This window comes from Apteryx rowi, unplaced genomic scaffold (assembly GCF_003343035.1).
Source record: "Apteryx rowi isolate R43461 unplaced genomic scaffold, aptRow1 scaffold_590, whole genome shotgun sequence".
In the NCBI taxonomy this organism is placed as follows: Eukaryota; Metazoa; Chordata; class Aves; order Apterygiformes; family Apterygidae; genus Apteryx; species Apteryx rowi.
Window position 1 is genome coordinate 446759 of NW_020450861.1, and position 18454 is coordinate 465212.

An 18454-nucleotide genomic window follows, 5' to 3' on the forward strand; every position below is an offset into this window, starting at 1 on the left:
TGGTAGGATCCATCTTCTTAAATTGCTTTTGGCATTTTCTTGATTTTTCCACCATTACATAATACTGCAACCATATGCTTATGTTTCTATTTCCCTGTTTGTTTTTGTTTTTTTTTGCTTGGAGAGCTAACAAATGCCATCCACTTTGCAAGTAAAGCTTGCAAATTCTTTGATTGTTCTGGACTCTAAGTCTTGGCAGCTTTCTCTCCTACAAAGCTTAGAGCCTTTTCAGGATCCCAGTCTGGGGAGTTCTGGCAGAACTGGCATTAACTGGGAAATTCTGTACAGCTACTATACATTCCTTAATGTGAAGCTGTTTGCTTTATAGTATCAAAACCTTTTTTGACTTTATGCATAAAAGACAGCATTTTAGTTAGGTATGTATAAGTAACATAACATTAAAATGTTCTTAAAATATTGCACATGAAAATAAAGATAGAAAAATACCATCAGTCTGCAAAAATATCTTTATTATATATTGAGATCCTTTACAAAATTGAGAATCTTAAACTTACTTTGATGTTTAAACGTCCATTACCATCAGAGTGAGAGCTACATTTTAGGTATTTATGATCTATCTGAGATCAAATTTCCTGACTCATTTAAGAGTATATTCTATTTCTCTGCAAATAACCCAAAACCCAGTATCACTCTTCAATTTTAGGTTGAAAGTAGAGCCCATTTGAGCTCAAAAGGAACTTGGGAAAATTATGGAAGGAGAACAAGTTTCAAATGAAAACTTCAAAGCTAATTCACTTGCAGTCCAATACTGCAGCAAAAAATCAGGTCCTTCATTTTAGGCCTCGCTACAGCGATTGCTACCTCTAATCAGCAAAATCTTACCTCAGAGCAAACCTGGGCATGAGCTAACACACTTGGGATATTCAGGCACAGTCTCAGGAGAATATATGTGCTTAGAGCAGTTAGAAGTGCAGGCAAAGGTTTCAAGCCCTCTCGATATACAAGGGGCAGGCGAGCTCTGAACCTTAATGCAGGACATCTTACATGTCCGTGATAGGAGCAGCATGTACTCCTCGGCAGTGGGCTCTCTGAAATGAAGCTGTGGTTAGCATGGGGATGGGATAACCTAAGCAATTCCCAGAGGCACTAGCAGACAGCACAAGTTATGGGCAGCAGCAAACTCAGTCATCACCTGTTTTCCTTCCATGTGTCAGACCCCGGGGAAGGTACCAGAGAAATCCCTGTGCTGTGAGGTTGTTTCCTGATCTACGCAGGGAGGGATAAACACTGGAAATGGAGTACACTGGAGCAGGAAGAAACAAGAAGAGTGAACTGGAGAGGGACATAGAGGTGGAAATTAAAATTCTGGCAGCATACGTTTGCTTTGGGGCAGGGATTGTTTTGGACAGCAGAACTGTCAATCCTGGCAGGGCTGTGCTTGGGGCATTGAGCTCACAGAGCTCTTTTATCATGTTGGACCGAGAAATTGAGAGGCCAAAAGATGAAAAAAAATTGTGTAATAATGAGATGAAAATGTCTGTTCCTGTTGCTTTCAGATGAAGGGACTGACCAATGAATCACTGAGCCTACTCAGTGCCCCTCCAAGGGCAGAACAGGATGTAATTTTCTGAGAGAGAACATGACATAAGATTGTAATGAATAACAGCAATAATAAAGGAACTATATTATTATCACTGTTCTTTGTATTTTGAGAAGAGCTTTCCTCCAAGGATCTGAGAGCATTTCCCCTGTTTATGAGTCTGCATTCTACCATAGCAGTATTTTCCAGTGCAACACTGCGATGGATCCAAAGACATGTTTGCAATGGGCTTGGGATCTGGTTCCTCTTACAGATGAGCCTGCAGACTCTTCCTGCTGTAAATGTTGTTAGTGAATGGTCCAGTTGCCTTCTATGGTTCCACCTAAGCGGGGGAAGATTGCTTAATTTATTGCAAGTGTTTGAGTTACAGGCACCTATTTTCAAAATAATTATAACATGATATTTACCATGATAAGAAATAATGATGGGCACTCAGGAATTCAAGGAGCAAAGCTACAAAGAAACTGGTCCATCAGGGACCCTACAAATAGAGCATGTTGGTCTTGTGATTCATCTGGACACTTGAGGTTTTAAAAAGTTTGAGATCAAGTAAGGGTGGATTTTCAGTACCAGATGTAGGTGGAATTTATCACCATTCTTCTTTTTAGAAATACAGAAAGATCAAAGTATCTCAGCCCTGGGGTATTGAAGCAGGTGGGACGTGGAAAGGGTAAGGAATAGACAATCTCTTCAGGATGTTTTAAAATGAGCTGGAAAGCCACACTGCCTCTTTGATGTTGGCAGCATTTTAAAACCATTTGCAATTAGAGATGCTTGCATCTGATAAGTCCTTTCTCATCAGGGAAGATTAAAAAAGCATGTGCAATGCATAGTCATCAAAAGAAAGAAAAACTCTAAAGGCTGGAGTATTTTATCTGGAAATGCAGAGAGACAGAGGAGCTGTGCTGTCAATGCATATAGTTTCTAGAAGGTCCATGGAGACATATTCATTATGTGCTTCAGTGATATCATCAGAGTTTCTTAGAGATGTGCATTTTGGCAGCTTTTAGTGTGTTGGGAGGAAGAAGTAGTATGTGTGTGTGAGATAGGAGGAAGGTAATTCATTTTTTTCCTTTAAATAAATACTGTAATTAGAAGAAGAATATTGAGTACAAAATACATCCTGACAGGTGGAAAGTAATATTTTTAAAGTAGCATGACATTTTCCATCAGTATGGCTGTATTCATACTGCTATTTTAAAAATATATATAAAAAAGTACAGTTTCAATTAAAAACACACTAGTGATTAAATACAAAGAAAAGCACAAAATAAGGAAATGTATTTATGTTCTCCCTTATCTGGTACAGCTGCTAGTAGGTTCTGAGGTGGCTGAAGTCTTCCCAGATGGTTAGGAGGTGAGGATTATATGATATTGAAAAAGCAATTTGATGTCCTCATATTTTTCAGTAAAGTCTTAGATTTCTGATTTATGACCTGAACAGGGCAATAATTTGGGTTTTCTGAATGTGCCTACTTCTCACATGAGCCCCTCCATCACTGTGATTAAGAATTAGACTACAGATGACTGAAATCATCACTAAAACCCACGAATTTTGCAATGCATTATTTCTGTTTTGTATGTGCAATATGTGCATAATTGGTATTTCCAGCCAATTCTTACCAGAACAGCTGTCCATGACATGAGAAAAAAATACCAGATTCAATGCTGAGAGACTACTTGATTAAGACAGAACAAATCAGTATGAGTAAGTCGTAGAGACTGATCTATTCCCTTGTGTTTAGAGGCAGCACTTGTCCAGGAAAGCCTGTACGTTAGGGTTGACTTCCACTGGCTTGGGAGTGATGGTAAGCTTGAAAGAAGATGAGGAGCTTAGGTCAATGCTTATGTTGGTTTATCTACCTGTTTGCCCACCACCCACGTACCTACTCTGCAGATTTGCTCAGGAGGAACTGACCTCCCAGTACCAGGGCAGGGTGGACAGTAGGTATTTTTTAAATTTCTTTTGAGGCTCCATCACTGGGCAACATTTCAGTTATGTCAGTGGGTATTGGATCAGATCAAAGAGATCAAATTCCTGTTTTTGATGCTATTTAATTCTTGAAAAATTCCTTCACTAATTTGTACCTTGATTTCCCTGATTGCAAAGTAGGGATGCAGCTATTTCTATTCTTCCTAGTACCTCCTCATTGACATTCACGAAACATTTATTGCTAAAAGGTGCTATCCCAACATGGCAACATATGAAGCAAAGTTACTTTCCTAGCTGCTGCCAGTTGATGAAGCATCTCTGTACCACCTGATGGCCTGAAAAAAAAGTGGGAAGGATCATATCTGTGAAAAAGAAAAGTCTCCGTGCTTCTGTAAAAGCTAGAGTGAGTTCCTTGAGCAATGTTTTAAAGAAATATACCATTACAGAGAAATACAGTGTTTGGGAGACAGGTGGCAGACAGATAAAGAGAAGAAAGAAAGAAATAAAGCAACTAATAAAATTTTCTCTCTCTCCACAGCGCAGGGGAAGGGCAGGGCCCTGCTTTCCCCCATCATGATGACTCTTCCTGTTTTCCTCTTCTTTGTCCTCTTACCCTGCAGTAGATGCCAAAAGGACTTTGTGGATCGGCATCAGAAATGGAACTACAGGGAAGGCGGTAAGAGGTGGTGGTGGGTCAGCCTGAGGGGCTTGCTCAGGCAGGGCTGTACTTCTGTGTTATTTTGTCCTTGGGGTAAGACCTGCAGAGCCCATCCATGAGCATTTTAAGAAATAATCAGCTGGGGTGTCTAGTGACACCAGAGAAGTCTGGCAACAGGAGACAGAGAATTAAGCTGTAAGGGAAAGTTATTTGCTTTGTAATTTAAATCCTCTTTATGACTGATATTTGGTATTTCATCACAACTCAGTTGAGGTGAAGGGGAGTGGAATCAAATTCAGACCACTGGCTCATATTTTCTTGTTCTGTCAAATCTCCTCTCCTCTTTTCCATGGAAATTCTGCTAAAATAGCTGACAAAGTCAACATCAAGGGCGTGAACAGCATTACTCGAACACTTGAGAAATGGGGAAACAGCATCTTCTGGCAAATGAAACACACCTTGCTGAACAACCCAAATGCTTTACTGCCTGAGTTCTCCAGGTAATTCCCGTCATCTGAAGATAGGGTTCAGTCCTCACCTGGGTGGCCTTCCTTGAGCAGGATTCATCTTATGTAACTTTCAGATTGCTCAAGTGCAGGGAGATGAAGTCCATCATCCTGGAAAGCCATGCCCATTGTGCTGGCACTGCTCTCTTTCTGTAGACTCTCAACATGCACTCTGAACACCTTAGTAAATTGAATATCCTGCTCACTATTTACTGGGAAATATCTCCAGATTGACATGACTAGATTATAAGAATTATCCTAAAGGAAATTTAGGCTATCCCCATCACCTCAGTTCTGTGAAAGTAGGCTGCAAAAATTACTTGTGTTACAGGTCCACACATGAAATTGTCCACATGGCAGGGGGAGGAAGCTGAGCTGGCCTGTGATAGTTTTTGATTTGCGTGTTTGTAACTTTCTCAGACAAAGCTATTCTCTAGGCCATCTCTCATATTTCCCACTTTACATTACAGGAAATATTAACTATTTAACACACTCACAAAATTTACCTTAATCTGATGTTTCCAGAAACAGAGCAGAAGAGGCAATGAAAGAGAGAGAGGAAAGGGAATAGAGGGAAGCACTAGAAACCTAATATTGCTTAAGTCAGAGTTGCTCCCAGAGCAAGTGGTTGTCTTCTATAACTCAGCTTTTGTTTTAGGAAAAAGAAAAAAAAATCTGTCCACTAATGCTGGGCATTGAACCAACTGAAGAGAAAAGATTAGAAGGACAAAATAGCACTGGTCAGAAGGTCACACAGTATCTTACAAATTAGGGTTTAAAGAGGATGTAGTTGATAGATAATATGCTGACCTTTGGCACTGAGTTGATTTCTCCCTGACTACCTGATGGATATTGTTATTAGTGAAGATTTTGTCACTACTTTCATATTGCCAGTGCTGAGATTAGTTCGTGCCTAAGATTTTCAAGGCAGATATTAAGTCTTATATATTTGGAAAGATCTCAGTGACTCCTCAGCTGTAGTCCAGGGAGATTTAGGGAGGCTATTCAGCCATATTTCCCATGTAACACTTTGAGTTAAGAGTTTACTCTTAAGGACACAGACTGGTCCATTGGAAATGTTGAGGACTGACAGTAATACATGGGAATCACTGGCTCAGCCTGCATGGCTGCTTCTGCTTAACAGTGTGGCTAATTAATACTAATTAATATCAGGAGTGATCACTGGAGTGATTGTCAGGACTTCGTAAGACACAAAGGCAGCCTGGGAGGAAGTGGTCTGAGGGAAGGGATGGTGTCCCCTTACAGAAACCCTCACTCTCTGCGTCCCCCAGCTCAGAGAGAGGTGCAGGCTGGCGTGACCAGGAGGGCTGTGCAGGCACTGCTGTGTCAAGACATGCAGCAGCCTGCCCTTTCTTTGAGTAAGGCTAACAGGAGACCATGCACGTGGCCTCTCTCTTCTTCTCCACCTCTGCTGCTTCCAGCTGAGCGGGATGGTTCTTGTCTTTTCCCTTAAGACTGGAGTGCTGCAAAGGGCTTGTGGGAGCTCATAAACCTGCTGTTGTTCTGCATGAAGCCAGCTGTGCTTCAGTGGTAATGGAAAAGCGTGTCGCACCTGCTGGCCCTATAGGTCCGTGCAGCTGGGACATCTCAGAGGAGTTCCCACAACCCAAGGGGCAGGGTTGCTTTGGAGGCATCTTTTAGTGGCTTGCTTGTGATTCTCTCAGCATGAAGCCCCCCCTGCCAAAACACAAGGCCATAGCGATTTATTTTGTTTGCTAAGGAACAGTCCCCAGCCTGAGTTATTCTCCTGTATTACTCTCTCTGTAGTCTCCGTCCTGTCTCTGCGGCTGTGGACAATCTTCTGAGGGAAGTCCAGTCAATAAGGAGAAGGCTAGAAGAATTGAATGAACGGCTCAATATCATCAGCAAGACCATTCTTCCCACCCGACTTAATGCCCTGCAGAGCCAGAGGCATGGAAACACTCAGCTGCAGAGACTTCCGCTCCACAGGAGAAGGCTGTATGTTCGCAGGAGACCTCAGAGGAGTTAACTCTCTGCCAGAAAATGAGGAAATCTTCACTTTTTAAAAACTACTTGATGGGTCACCGTTAGACAGAATAAAGCATATATGACAGCCAACCTTACTGAGGAGACCAAAACTTCTGCATTTTGTTGCTGTCTTTCAAGTCCAGGTCAGTGGGTCAAATCCAGCTGTGTTCTGCAAAGACAGCTGTTTTGTGTCCCATGCAAAATGAGTTGACAAGCTCAGTATAGTTGAGTGTGAGCACTGTTATACTGTACCATCATTCTTTCTGCTTATGAGGCAAAGCTCTTTCTATAAAGATCAGATTAAATTCTGTCTTATTTTAACAGCACTCCACCTGAAACAGCTGGGGAATTTGATTTTCAAAAGTGTTGAACTCCTGATGAATGCAGCAAGATAGATTAATGCTTGGCACTTCCAGCTGGGCGGGGAGGAGGAAGGGAAGGTCTGTTTTAAAATATGGCCTTAACCTGTTCACCATTAGTACAAAGAATGCCCTGTTCACATGTTCAGAGGGTGGACAGGGTTGATTAACCTTGGTCTGTGCATAATGTCTCAAGAGTGAAGATGTGTCAGAGTCCAGGAACTATATTTGAAAACCCACCTTCTGCAGAGAGCTTTTTGCTGGTTACTTTGAGTTGGGCACTCAAAACCCTGTTATCCAACAGATATGTCCAGACCTTTCCAACACGCTGAAAAACATCACACTGACTTCTGTTAAGATCCCTGGAAACCAGGGTACGTTTTTTCAAAGCTATTTAGGTACCTAATGGCATACACAGGTGTCCAGAGGGATTTTCCAAAATAGCTTAGGAGATGGTTTAACCCAGAATCACAGGTAACCACTCAGTCAGTGTCTAACTCGCAGAGTATCTTCTGCACATGCAGACACAGACCTCCAGACACGTACTAGCATCCTTTAGCATGTTTATGATCTGTAGAAAAAGAACACACAGGCACCCCAGGGATGTTTATGTCTCAGGGAGTATCCAGAACACCTTGCCTTCAGCTTCTCTTTGCTTGTGAATTTCTGGTGACAAAAAAAATGGTGATAAAACTGGTAATAAAAAACAGCTCAGAAAACAAACTATGCACTTAATGCAGGATTGTATGGGCTTGCCTTTCAGGACCCTACAGGTGAATCCAATAGAGAGATTCTCATCCAGTGTTGCAGCCAACTGCATACCTGGAATCTACTAAAATACAGGTGGGAGAGTCAGAGAAGAGAATAAATGTAACTATTTGTTAAAGGTCTGGATAGAGCAATTTATGAGAATTTATGAGAACAAAAATAAAGAATGGATTATGTCTAAATGGTTGTGGGGGAGTCTGGCATGACAGTTGTTTTGCAAACACTCTCCAGGCATAAATAGTGAGGATGCAGACTAGCTATTCAAGGATTCCCAAGGCCTGAGCATATGGAAAGAAGTTCAATGACATTACAATAACCTCAGGAGGAAAGGCGGGCTACTAGCTTCATATGAAACCCCTGTCAATGAACCGGAAGTAACACAGTGAACATTTTGGCTGGGACCTGGGAGTTGGGGGGTGGAGGTATGAGGAGAATGAGACAAACTGATAAATATTTCCTGGGTGGAAATTCTCTGACTTCAGGTTTTCAGAAAATAACAAAACCCTAACTTGGCAGGTTTCCCCTTGGCTTTTGCCTGGGAATTTGAAACACTCCTTAACTAGATCAGGGAAAAATCAAGCCTGTGAAAAGGCTGATAAAAAGATATGGTTGTGCCTTTGGCAAATCTGCCATCATAATTCCTCAGGAAATATAGAGTGTTTTGATTCTAGAATATATTTACCAAAAGGACAAGAAATAACAGGAGAGAAAGTCCCCATCAGCCTCTTCCTTGTTATTCTGCATTTGGAACTACTAGGCTGTGCTGCAGCATCAGCTGTCTGCTTGCACAGGCTGCCAGTCCCTCTGGGGATGCTTTTTGCACTTTGCTTGGGGCTGTAGGGCCTGCTGGTCACTTTGGCCTATCTTGATGAAGAACACAACATAAATGTCATCTTTCATTACTTGTTCATGCTTTAGACATGAGATCTTTTTATTAGGCAACTTGAAGTTGTATAAAATACATCAAGCACTACTGAACACAAAGCTAAGACTTCTGGCTCAGGGAAGACCCTCAGTCAGAGACCTTCGGAGGTGGGAGGCCAGACCAGATCCCTGCATGCTTTTACTCCTTACTTAGATGTCCACTAGCAACCTGTGCCACAGACAGAGGACTGGGCAAGATGGACCTGTGGTCTGACCCAGTCCAGCTATTTGTACACTGATATGTACAAATTGCTATTTTTGGCAAATCTCCTTAGCTCAACAGAGAAACTCTGTTTTAGAAGAGAATAAGCTGCAACACACAATGTATATTACAGTTTTGGAATTTCTTACATAACGGCGAATAAACCAAACTATATAGATGATTAATAAATGACTAAATCCATGGCCTTGTCATCACTGATAGCAGCCCCTCTCATTCAGTCTTTGAAAGCCCGTGTCAGACTCCAGCCTCGCTTCCAGATCTAAACACAGCCTGTTACGAAACTTACCCTCCACTTCAAGCAGCAGACTAGCAGATTTGATCACTTGATCTTGTCCAGCTGCTTTATTTGTCTTTGCACTAGTATCTCTCTCTAGAGGGAAACAATTTAGGGTCACATATCCTTATCATTTTCTTTTTTTGTTCTTAAAGAGTATAGGGAAATCATGCACCAGCCTGTTTCCCTGCCACTCACCTCCCATATTAGGAGCTGGGAGAAGTGCGGGTGAGCAGGCACCTCGCAGTGCCTCTACCCTGTTTGCCCAGGTGGGCATGTCTGCATTCGATCCTGCCCCGGCTACTGACTTCCTAAGTGACCCTGGGCAAGTCACTCACTCCAGCTGGCACTTGTCCTCTGAGATGTGTTATGCAATTAAAATCCACTCGTGATCATGAAGAATTTGAGTCTTTCATGCACATAAAGATACCTAGCTATATAAGGCCTTTTGAGCCCCTTATTGTGTTCATTTTCATACATTTCTGGTAAGGGATCTGGCTGCAGTGTTAAATGGAGCTCACCAGTTAGGCTGTGAACACACAAAGTCAGTGGAGAGACAATAACTATCAGCAGCAGCTTTGAAGACCCCTTACCTAAAGCTTAGGAAAATCAGGAAAAGACATGGAGTACTATTTAATTTCAGTGTCTTGAAAGAAAGCAATTATGATCTTCAGTGCCCCCCTTAGCTTCTTTTATTAAAAAAAATTAGTAACCTTTATGAATTTGCAAACTTCAGGAGAGCTGTGTCTTTCCAGACTATATATTACACATTTTTGTCAGTATTTCCCCCTCCTTTATATTTTATTTCCTTCCGATTTCTTCTCTCTCCCAGCCAAGTACCATCTGGTCCCGTGCTTTACTACACTTTAGACTTTGCAGCTTCCTGCATGACTTCATCGGCGGCAAAGTCAGCGTTTCCACTTCCACTGCCCGCGCTGGTTTGACCTCCCGCTGTCAGAAAGGCCCAACATAATGGCCCAGCCCTGGCTGCTCGCTGCCCCAGGGCCTGTCCCTTGGGTTCCCTGGCGCTGCGGGATGCTGTGGGGATGCTGCGGGGACAGAGGGTTCCCAGGACACTGGGCAGGAGCCATGAGGGAGGCTGGGGCAGGGGGAGTTCCCTGGGGCGCTGCTGCCCTGGCCCACATGGGCCCCCCAGCACCCATGCTGCTGCCTAGGCAGGCGTCAAGGCCAGGGAGCACACACATACATGAACACACACATGTGCACACACAGAAGCATGTGTGCACACACACATGCACATACACACACAGCCATGTGCACACATGCACATAAACACACACAAACACACACATGCACACACAGAGGCATGTGCGCACACACACAGAGAAGCACACGCACACCTGCACGTGTGCACACAGGCACACCTGCACATGCGCCCCCCGCAGACACACACAGATATACACGCACAGACAACCTGCACGCACAAACCCCCTCGCTCCCACAACACACACAAACACACACACACACATAATGTGCATGCACACATGCACACCCACACACGAGCGCACCCACACGTACGCACATAGCTGCACACGCACGCGCGCGCACACGCCCTGCCCCTCGCCCCGCAGCCCCCCGCGGCCGCGGCCGCGGCGCAGGCGCCCTTGGGCGCCCCCTGGGGGCGGTGCGCGGCGCCGCAGGCGGCGGGGCGACCGCGGGGCCCTCCCACCGCACCGAGAGCCGAGCCGAGCCGAGCCGAGCCGGGCCGGGCCGGGCCGGGCCGGGCCGGGCCACCATGCTGGGCATGATCAAGAACTCCCTGCTGAGCAGCGTGGAGGCCTGGCCCTTCCGCGTGCTCAGCCAGGGGGCAGCGGTAGGTCGGCCGCGTGTGTCGGTGCATTTTCCGCTTGTCGCCGTGCCGCAGCGCCTTGGGGGCGCGGGTCGGGTCGGGGCGCGGGCGCGGGCGGGTGGCGGCGCCGCGGGGTCGCGGTGCGGCGGGGTCGCGGCGCTGCCGCGCAGCCCCCGCGGACGGCGCCGGCTTTGCCGGCGGTGCTCGCTGACGGCGGCCCGCTTTGCCCCAGGGGGAGGTCGCCTACGAGGAGAGGGCGTGCGAAGGCGGGATGTTCGCCGCCGTGGAGGTAACCGGGAAGCCGTTTGATGAAGCCTCCAAGGAAGCGGTGCTCAAGCTCCTGAAATACGTCGGAGGAACCAATGACAAGGGTGAGGGAAACCCGCTTGTTTGGCTCGGCGGCTGTTTGGCTGGTTTGTGGTGAGGGACGCTTCCCTAAAGCTGGATGGACTGAGGGGACAGCTCCACGGCAGTCCCAGCCCACACCCTGGCTTGCCCTCTGGTCACTGGGGGTCTTTGCAGTCCCTCGCTGAAATTAATGACATTGCCACGGGTTAGACCGTGGCCAGCTGTCAGCCAAGTCATGCTATGAGTCTGCTCCTAGCCTGTCCCTGTTTCAGGGTAAAATCATGAAGGTGGGCTGTCTAAGCAAGAATGTGTTACCTTACAGCTGGGACATCATGCGAACGGACACTCATATGTGTATCGCAGCTCACTGGATGAGTGCTAACTCATGAATCCAGGCTAACTGGGACACTTTGGTCCTGTGATCGCAAGTGTAAGACCTGCCCATTTAGGCAGTAAGATAGCTTTTATGACCTTGACTTTTTATCATTTGCTCCAGCTATTTTTATTCATGAAAAGGGTAATGAAGAATGAGCTTGTTTATAATGGTACTTCGAAGTGATTGCTTCTAATTCTCTACTTACTAAAGTATGTGCATCAGTAATCACCTGTAATGGGAAGAGAAAGACCACAGAGTAGTTTTGAGGCATATGTATTTGTTCTCATACCTTCCTCAGACATCTGGTAGAGAGAGTTATATGGTCTCTGTGGGAATAGGAGCTGGAAACAGAGGGAAATGGCAGTACGGCGGTGTGTTTTGGAAAGATGTTGGTCACTATTGCTGTAGGAGAAAGGGTACCTTTAATAACATGTGGCATGGGGGCAGGTGTGGTACCAAACTGTACAACTAAGTGGGAAAGATGTCTTGATCTCAGCCAGTTCTGTGGCTGCCTGATACCAAGGTTTGGAGGTTCCTTGCTACCGAAAGAGGGAGAGGGAAGGCAAATGTCTCTTAGTGCCATGTGGCACTACCTTTTGGAAGTAATGAGCAGAAGAGCAGCATGCTGTTTATGTCCTATTCTGTTAGAGGTGATTTGTTAGAGGAACTGAGTATCTTGGTGGCATGAGCTATAATAGCAAATTGCCACGAAAATAGGGCTGTTCACAAGCAGCTGTTCAGAGTTCACCCAAGGGCCTTATCTCCCAGGGTCCTGTGTAGTCAGCAGAGAGAGAGATTTGGTCAAAGCAGACACCTAACAGGGCTGTTTTGCATGCCCCAGAGGCCCCTTCTATCTCCACTGAGTATGCAAGGAGATTGAGGTGAGAAGCCTTCCTAGGCTAAAATTAGATTTAATGAATCCCCCTGTTAATGCCACAAGTTCCCAAGGATGTAGCCATCTTCAGTAATTTCTGTGTTTCTCTTCCAGGGGTTGGAATGGGCATGACTGCCCCTGTCTCCATCACTGCTTTTCCTGCTGAAGATGGCTCCTTACAGCAGAAAGTGAAGGTCTTTCTGCGGATCCCAAGCCAGTTTCAAGCCAAACCTCCCTGTCCTAGTGATGACAGCATTAAGGTTGAAGAGAGACAGGAGATGACCATTTATTCCACGTAAGGAATTTGTCTGGTGATTTCCAGTCCCCAGTGCTGAGCTCTTTAGGGTGCTCTGAAGAGCAGTGTTGGTTTTACCAAGTGTCTTGCTGAAAACGGGGTGCATGTGGTAGAAAGAGATGGAGGGATCATTAAAGGCTGAAGACAGGTGTTTTATGCCTTTTTATTGTGGTTCATACTGCACAGATCTGGAACATGGATTTTTTGTCATTGGCAAAACAAGTGCTGAGGTTAGCCCTGCAAGGCTTATTGTCTCACCTGGGGAGGAGAAGGGCAGGGGAGGGTGAAAATGAAAGGACTGAGTCATTTCTGATCTCTGAAAACCATTGCTGTCTTCAGTTTTGGGGATCAAGCTAGCTTTTAGTCATCAAGGATGTCCTTTGGGGTGGCTGATATCAAACTACAGGGGTCAACTGAAGCCTGAATGCCAGTGTCCATCAGGGTAATGAGCAGCATTGCTTCAAACAGCCTTTGAATGTCTTTAGCTGTCGACTGATGTTATGCTGGACTCGAACAAGCATTGTAATTTAGCAAGAAACTCTTTATCCTGTTTTTAGCCCCTTGCATGCTCCCCTGCCTCATTTCTTGAACTATTTTGGCTGGCTCTGGATGGTCCCAGGCTGCTGGCTCCTCCTGCCTGTGACTGCTGCCTGGGTTGTGCTGCAGGGTGTGCTGCAAGGATAGGCCATTTTGTTTCAAACTTTGTCCCAAAGGCAGGACAGTGAGGTGCAGGCTGATGTGGAAACAGTTTCTATTGGTGGGAGGTCAACATAAACCAGACCAATTCCAGCCCTTTTGAATAGCTTTGTGGGCTGTAATTGCTAACATCTCCTGCTTCTCCCCCCACCCCCCTTTCCTTGGGCTAACCAGGGTCTGGCTTCCTGTCGCAGTCTGGTTTCTGTCAGACGGTTGTTCACACCACAGCAAACATGGTTGTTGACAGCGTTGGTGGAAGGACTGATTGCTGAGCAGACTTGGAGATAACCTTGTACTCCAGGAACCTGTTCCTCTGATATGGTGCTCATTCAAAGGGCTGGCCCATGCTGCTGACTGATATGTGTGGGGCTGTTCAGGGTCAGTCAGCAGCTGACTGCACATAGGCTGTGTAATCTTTGAGACTGTTAATCTCTCACAGACAAAACGCACTGGTTCATGAAGAACAGTGCTGGCGTGAATGCATGCTGTGGGGAGCTGGATCAAAATGTGTGGCTATATAGTTGATGAGTGTCTTGTTTTCTCCCTCTCTTTCCTTCCTCTTGCAGGACTGTCTGCTAACCTCTTTGCATTCGGTTTCTTTGCAGGCAGTTTGGTGGCTACGCCAAAGAGGCGGATTATGTGAATTATGCTGCCAAGCTGAAGTCTGCTCTGGGGACCGAAGCTGTGTACCGCAAGGATTTCTACTTCTGCAATGGCTATGACCCCCCTATGAAGCCTTATGGGCGACGCAATGAGGTCTGGTTTGTGAAAGAGTGAGTGTCTGGCTCCTGGTGGTGCTAGCCCCTGGCACTGAGAGCCTCCCCACCCTACATCCCTGTCCTCTTCGAAAGAAACTAACAATTTGGCAGAGGCAGAAAACCGTCATACCCTCCCTTCACACCCATGCCTCGTTACTTTAATGGACCAACCATTTTAGAAGAACAGCGCAAAGCCCTGACGATGCCTCCTTCCCAGGCCTGACTGCTCCTTCCCTCCAGACCAAGTCCTCAGCCACATGAACTCTCATGATCTCTCAGTGGCTTGCTCTTATCTTCCCTTACACTCCCAGAGGGAGCTGAGACAGCTAAAGTACTTAACTAGCAAGGCTGTTGCCTGACAGGAGTCATGTCCACATACTGGCAGACTGCTAGGCTTACCTGAGGCAGGCAGGAGGACGTGACCAAAGTGCATACAGGGACTTTTTTTTATCTTCTTGAGTTTGCTGCAGCTTCAAACACTGCTCTTATCTGTGCCATTCCAAAAAGCAGTCTAAAGGGACATGGATGTTTGCTACACACACAGTCCAGTGAAAATGAGCATCCTCTTCATTTTCTCATAGTGTGAAACAGAGCAACACTTTTGCTATCTGACCAAGAAATGTCATTTAGATGAAGATCCCGTATTCTCTTTATGAAATCTCTTCCGTTCGAGAGGTGGGACGCTTTGGGGTACGTTATGTCCTGATGTTAGCTAGGTGCTGAACAGTGTGATGTGGAGATCCCAAGAGCATTTCCTAACCTTCCTATTAGTTGTGTGCAATATTTCTTTAAAACTAGCTTACACAGGGGCCACAGTTGAAATGTGCATGTTAATCTAATTGGATTAGAAGAATACACACTGTGAAAGAAGCAGGTAGCTATTACTTGTGATCTGAGTGTGAATTTCAAGAATGGTGAGCATCTAGTTGTGGGAGCAACTGTGGGTGCCTTCTTTAATGGTGTCATTTCTAGAGGGGCTACTCAGAGCAGTTGTCTTTAAGGGACAAAAGCCTGCTTGTTCTTGAAAACAGGGATTTACTTATCAAATAATGAGTAGCCACTTCTGAAATTTCAAGTAAAATAGTAAGGATGAGTCTTGTTTTAGGAACAGTGTGATTGTTTAACTGTTATGCATTAAAGCAGCATTTTAGCTGTCAGTTTTCTACCAGCTCTCTGCCAGGCAGGCAGCAGGACTCCTATAATGGGAATGTGCACCATGCTACAGTGGGTGCCTGTGTAATTTGTTAAATTCAACTAAAAGAGGTGTATTCCTGTGATGCTAAAGTGCCTCAAAGTCCAGATGCTTTCCAAAAGCCATTTTCTGTTTAGAGTGGAAAGAGATTTTTTACATGGAAGCCACGTTCTGACTAGTCAGGAGCTTTTTCACATGTTCCTTTTTTCTGAAAGCAAATCTTAGCAGTAAAAGGAGAAAAATCTTAGCAGTAAAAGGAGAAAGAGCTTTGTTGTGGGCCTCACAACAGAGTTTCAGTTCCCTGTGTGTAAGAGCAGGTGGTCAGGCTGAGAAAAAAGAGCAGGTGATTAGTTAATTTTCAAAAAATAAAAACAAAGGGAAAACTATTAGCTGCAGTTAGTGATTGCTGCACAGGGAAGGAGGAATCAAAAGGAAATAAGGGTAGACAAAGAGTTAGAGTTCAGGAGTCACAGCCATGAAGCAGTTTACTGAGGAGCAAAGGCTCTTCTAAGGCTGTCCCCAAAACCAAAGGAACTTATGCATATCCTGGGTTATTTTTACCTGCATGGGTGAGGAATGGAGAGATATAGTGCTGCCTGCTTTATGTATTCATGGATTGATTTGGGGACTCTTGCATAGACTTTCTGTAGATACAGTCCTTTCTGGCTTTGGGTGATGAATGTTTTGCAATGACTGAAATCTTGAAATTTCAAAATTTCTCAAAGTTTCTCAAAATTTATCCTGTGAAATCTTCAAATGTTGAGAAGGCTGATAATAAATCTAATATGAACAGAGCTCCACATCTCATTAGCATGATACAGGAGGAAAACAGAGTTTTCACAACATGAATATGCTCTTCCTGAACAGAGGGCAAGAGCTTCTGACCCAATAGTGAGAGTAATCAAGTCTGTAGGCTCTGTCTGTGCAGTCCTACTACTGGCTAAGTGGCCTGTCCTTTTGCATGCAGTAAATAGGGTATTGTTTCATAGGTAGTGTTACTGATATCAAAAGTTATGCAAGCTGAATTGCCTTTTCTTCACAAGCAGAGATGCCTGTGTTCTGTCTGCACTTTGTAGAGTTTTAAATAAATAAAAAAATGCATTAATATTGTGAAGTACAATTTTTGTGCTGGTCACTGACTCTGTGAGCTTGGTGGAAATTGTTGATTTGAAAGACTTTAGGTTGCCAGTTTATCAAAATCTGTCTTATTTTTTCTGTTTGGGGTACTAATCATGGCACAATATCTATAAATAATCAATTTCTATAAATAATCATCATGCTTTTTCCAATAAATTGCTATTTTATGTATCCTGGTTTGGCCTTATGTTATGTGACTGTATGTGAGATAGGAACTGATGCAGTAATCTGTTTCTTCATTGGTTTCAGCTACTGAAAGGCTTTGACTCATGTTTTTTGTACTGATGTGGGAACTGGGGGGCCTACTCACCTGAGTAAAATCATGTGTTCACTTGTATATTCCTAGGGCTGGGAGTGGGATCCAAAGATGTTTTGGGATTCACAAACAGTGTTTAGGCATATATTTATAGACTGATTTTCAGCGTGATCTGCTGCCCGAAAATGGTAGCCTTATTGTCACATTCAAGATCCACCTAGCTCAGTGTCCTGCTGCTGGTGATGCACATTAGTGGGCACCTCATATTACAACATCAGGGTAACTGTGTACTGATATCTCCTGCAGATATTCCTCCAGTGTCTAGTACATTGTGGCTCAGGGATTTTTGTTATTGTGTTTACTAGCGTCGACAGACTTTATCCCATGTGTTTGTCCAGTTGTTTTTTAGAGCAGGCAAACTAACTGTCCATGGCATCCTTTTAGTCTCTGCAAGGATGAAATGCCAAGCCCCCGCCACCAGTCCCCAAGGCAGCTTCCTCCAGCTCCCTGGCCCCAGGCCTGCTGTGTGCTGGCACAAGGGTAGAAATGCTCTTTGGCTGAGGGTTTCCAGCAGGCAGCCGAGTCAGCCACCTTTCTGATACACCTCCATCGCTGTGGATTGACGTCAGTTTGGGTAGCCAGCCTCTCTTTGTTGGCATTAGAGAGTCCCTAGTGTCCTCAGTCATTTTGCTGAGGCAAAGCATAAGCGAGTCAGAAACGTGCTCTGGGTTTTGACCCAAGGCCAGCATGGTTAGAGCAGCTTCATCCCGTGCAATTCACTCTTGAATCGATGTAAAAAAAAAAGCCTCGGGAGGTTCTCTGCCCCCTCTGGTATTTGTTCTCCAAGGGATAAGTGTGGCACATTGCCTAAAGATCTCCTTTCTTCTCCTTTGTTCTTATGCGGAGTCACAAGCAAACACTGAAATGGAGACATTTTAATGCTTTTCTGATGTTCAGCAGGGAGTCACAGTGTTAACTATTGTGTCTGGATTTAAGAAGATAGTGGGGGGAAATGGGAAGGAGGCTGTTTCTCTTGGCTTAGGCACTTCAGCCCTGTCTGCAGCTGCCTTGCAGGGCACGGGGAGCGGGAGTGCGTGAGCAAAGGCCTGTGGCTTCCTCCACACAGCTGGGAAGAGTGACGTGCTCCGTGGCTGGCTTTGCTGCATCCTGAGCTGCACAGGGGTAGCCAAAGTGGGAATAACTCTGTGCTTTAAAGAAAGAAGAGGCTTTTTGCTAATTAATTGATAGCTGCTCTAATGTTTCTCCTCTTCAGCACTCAGACCCTGCTGCAGAAGTACTTTCCTTCCTTCCCTCTCAAATTAGTGGTGATAAACGAACCCCCATGGTGTTTCAGTGAGGCGTGTGGCAGGGACTCCCGCAATGGCTGAGCACGTCCCCGCTCGGTGCAGAGTGGCAGTGTGACAGCAGTATGGCCAGCCGTAGGAAGGGCCGCATTTAAACAGAGCCAAATTCAAAAGCCTAATATTAATGGGAAT

At 45.1% G+C, this 18454-nt stretch overlaps 1 protein-coding gene across 1 annotated transcript; it reads left to right on the plus strand.

Moving 5' to 3' along the window:
* The first annotated feature begins 10912 nt into the window (after positions 1 to 10912).
* HEBP1 (heme binding protein 1) lies at positions 10913 to 16873 on the plus strand. Its single transcript, XM_026082766.1, has 4 exons — positions 10913 to 11050; positions 11259 to 11397; positions 12739 to 12919; positions 14221 to 16873. The coding sequence occupies exons 1-4, from the start codon at positions 10973 to 10975 to the stop codon at positions 14390 to 14392; spliced, it is 570 nt and encodes a 189-aa protein (XP_025938551.1). The 5' UTR covers positions 10913 to 10972; the 3' UTR covers positions 14393 to 16873.
* The last annotated feature ends 1581 nt before the right edge of the window (positions 16874 to 18454 follow it).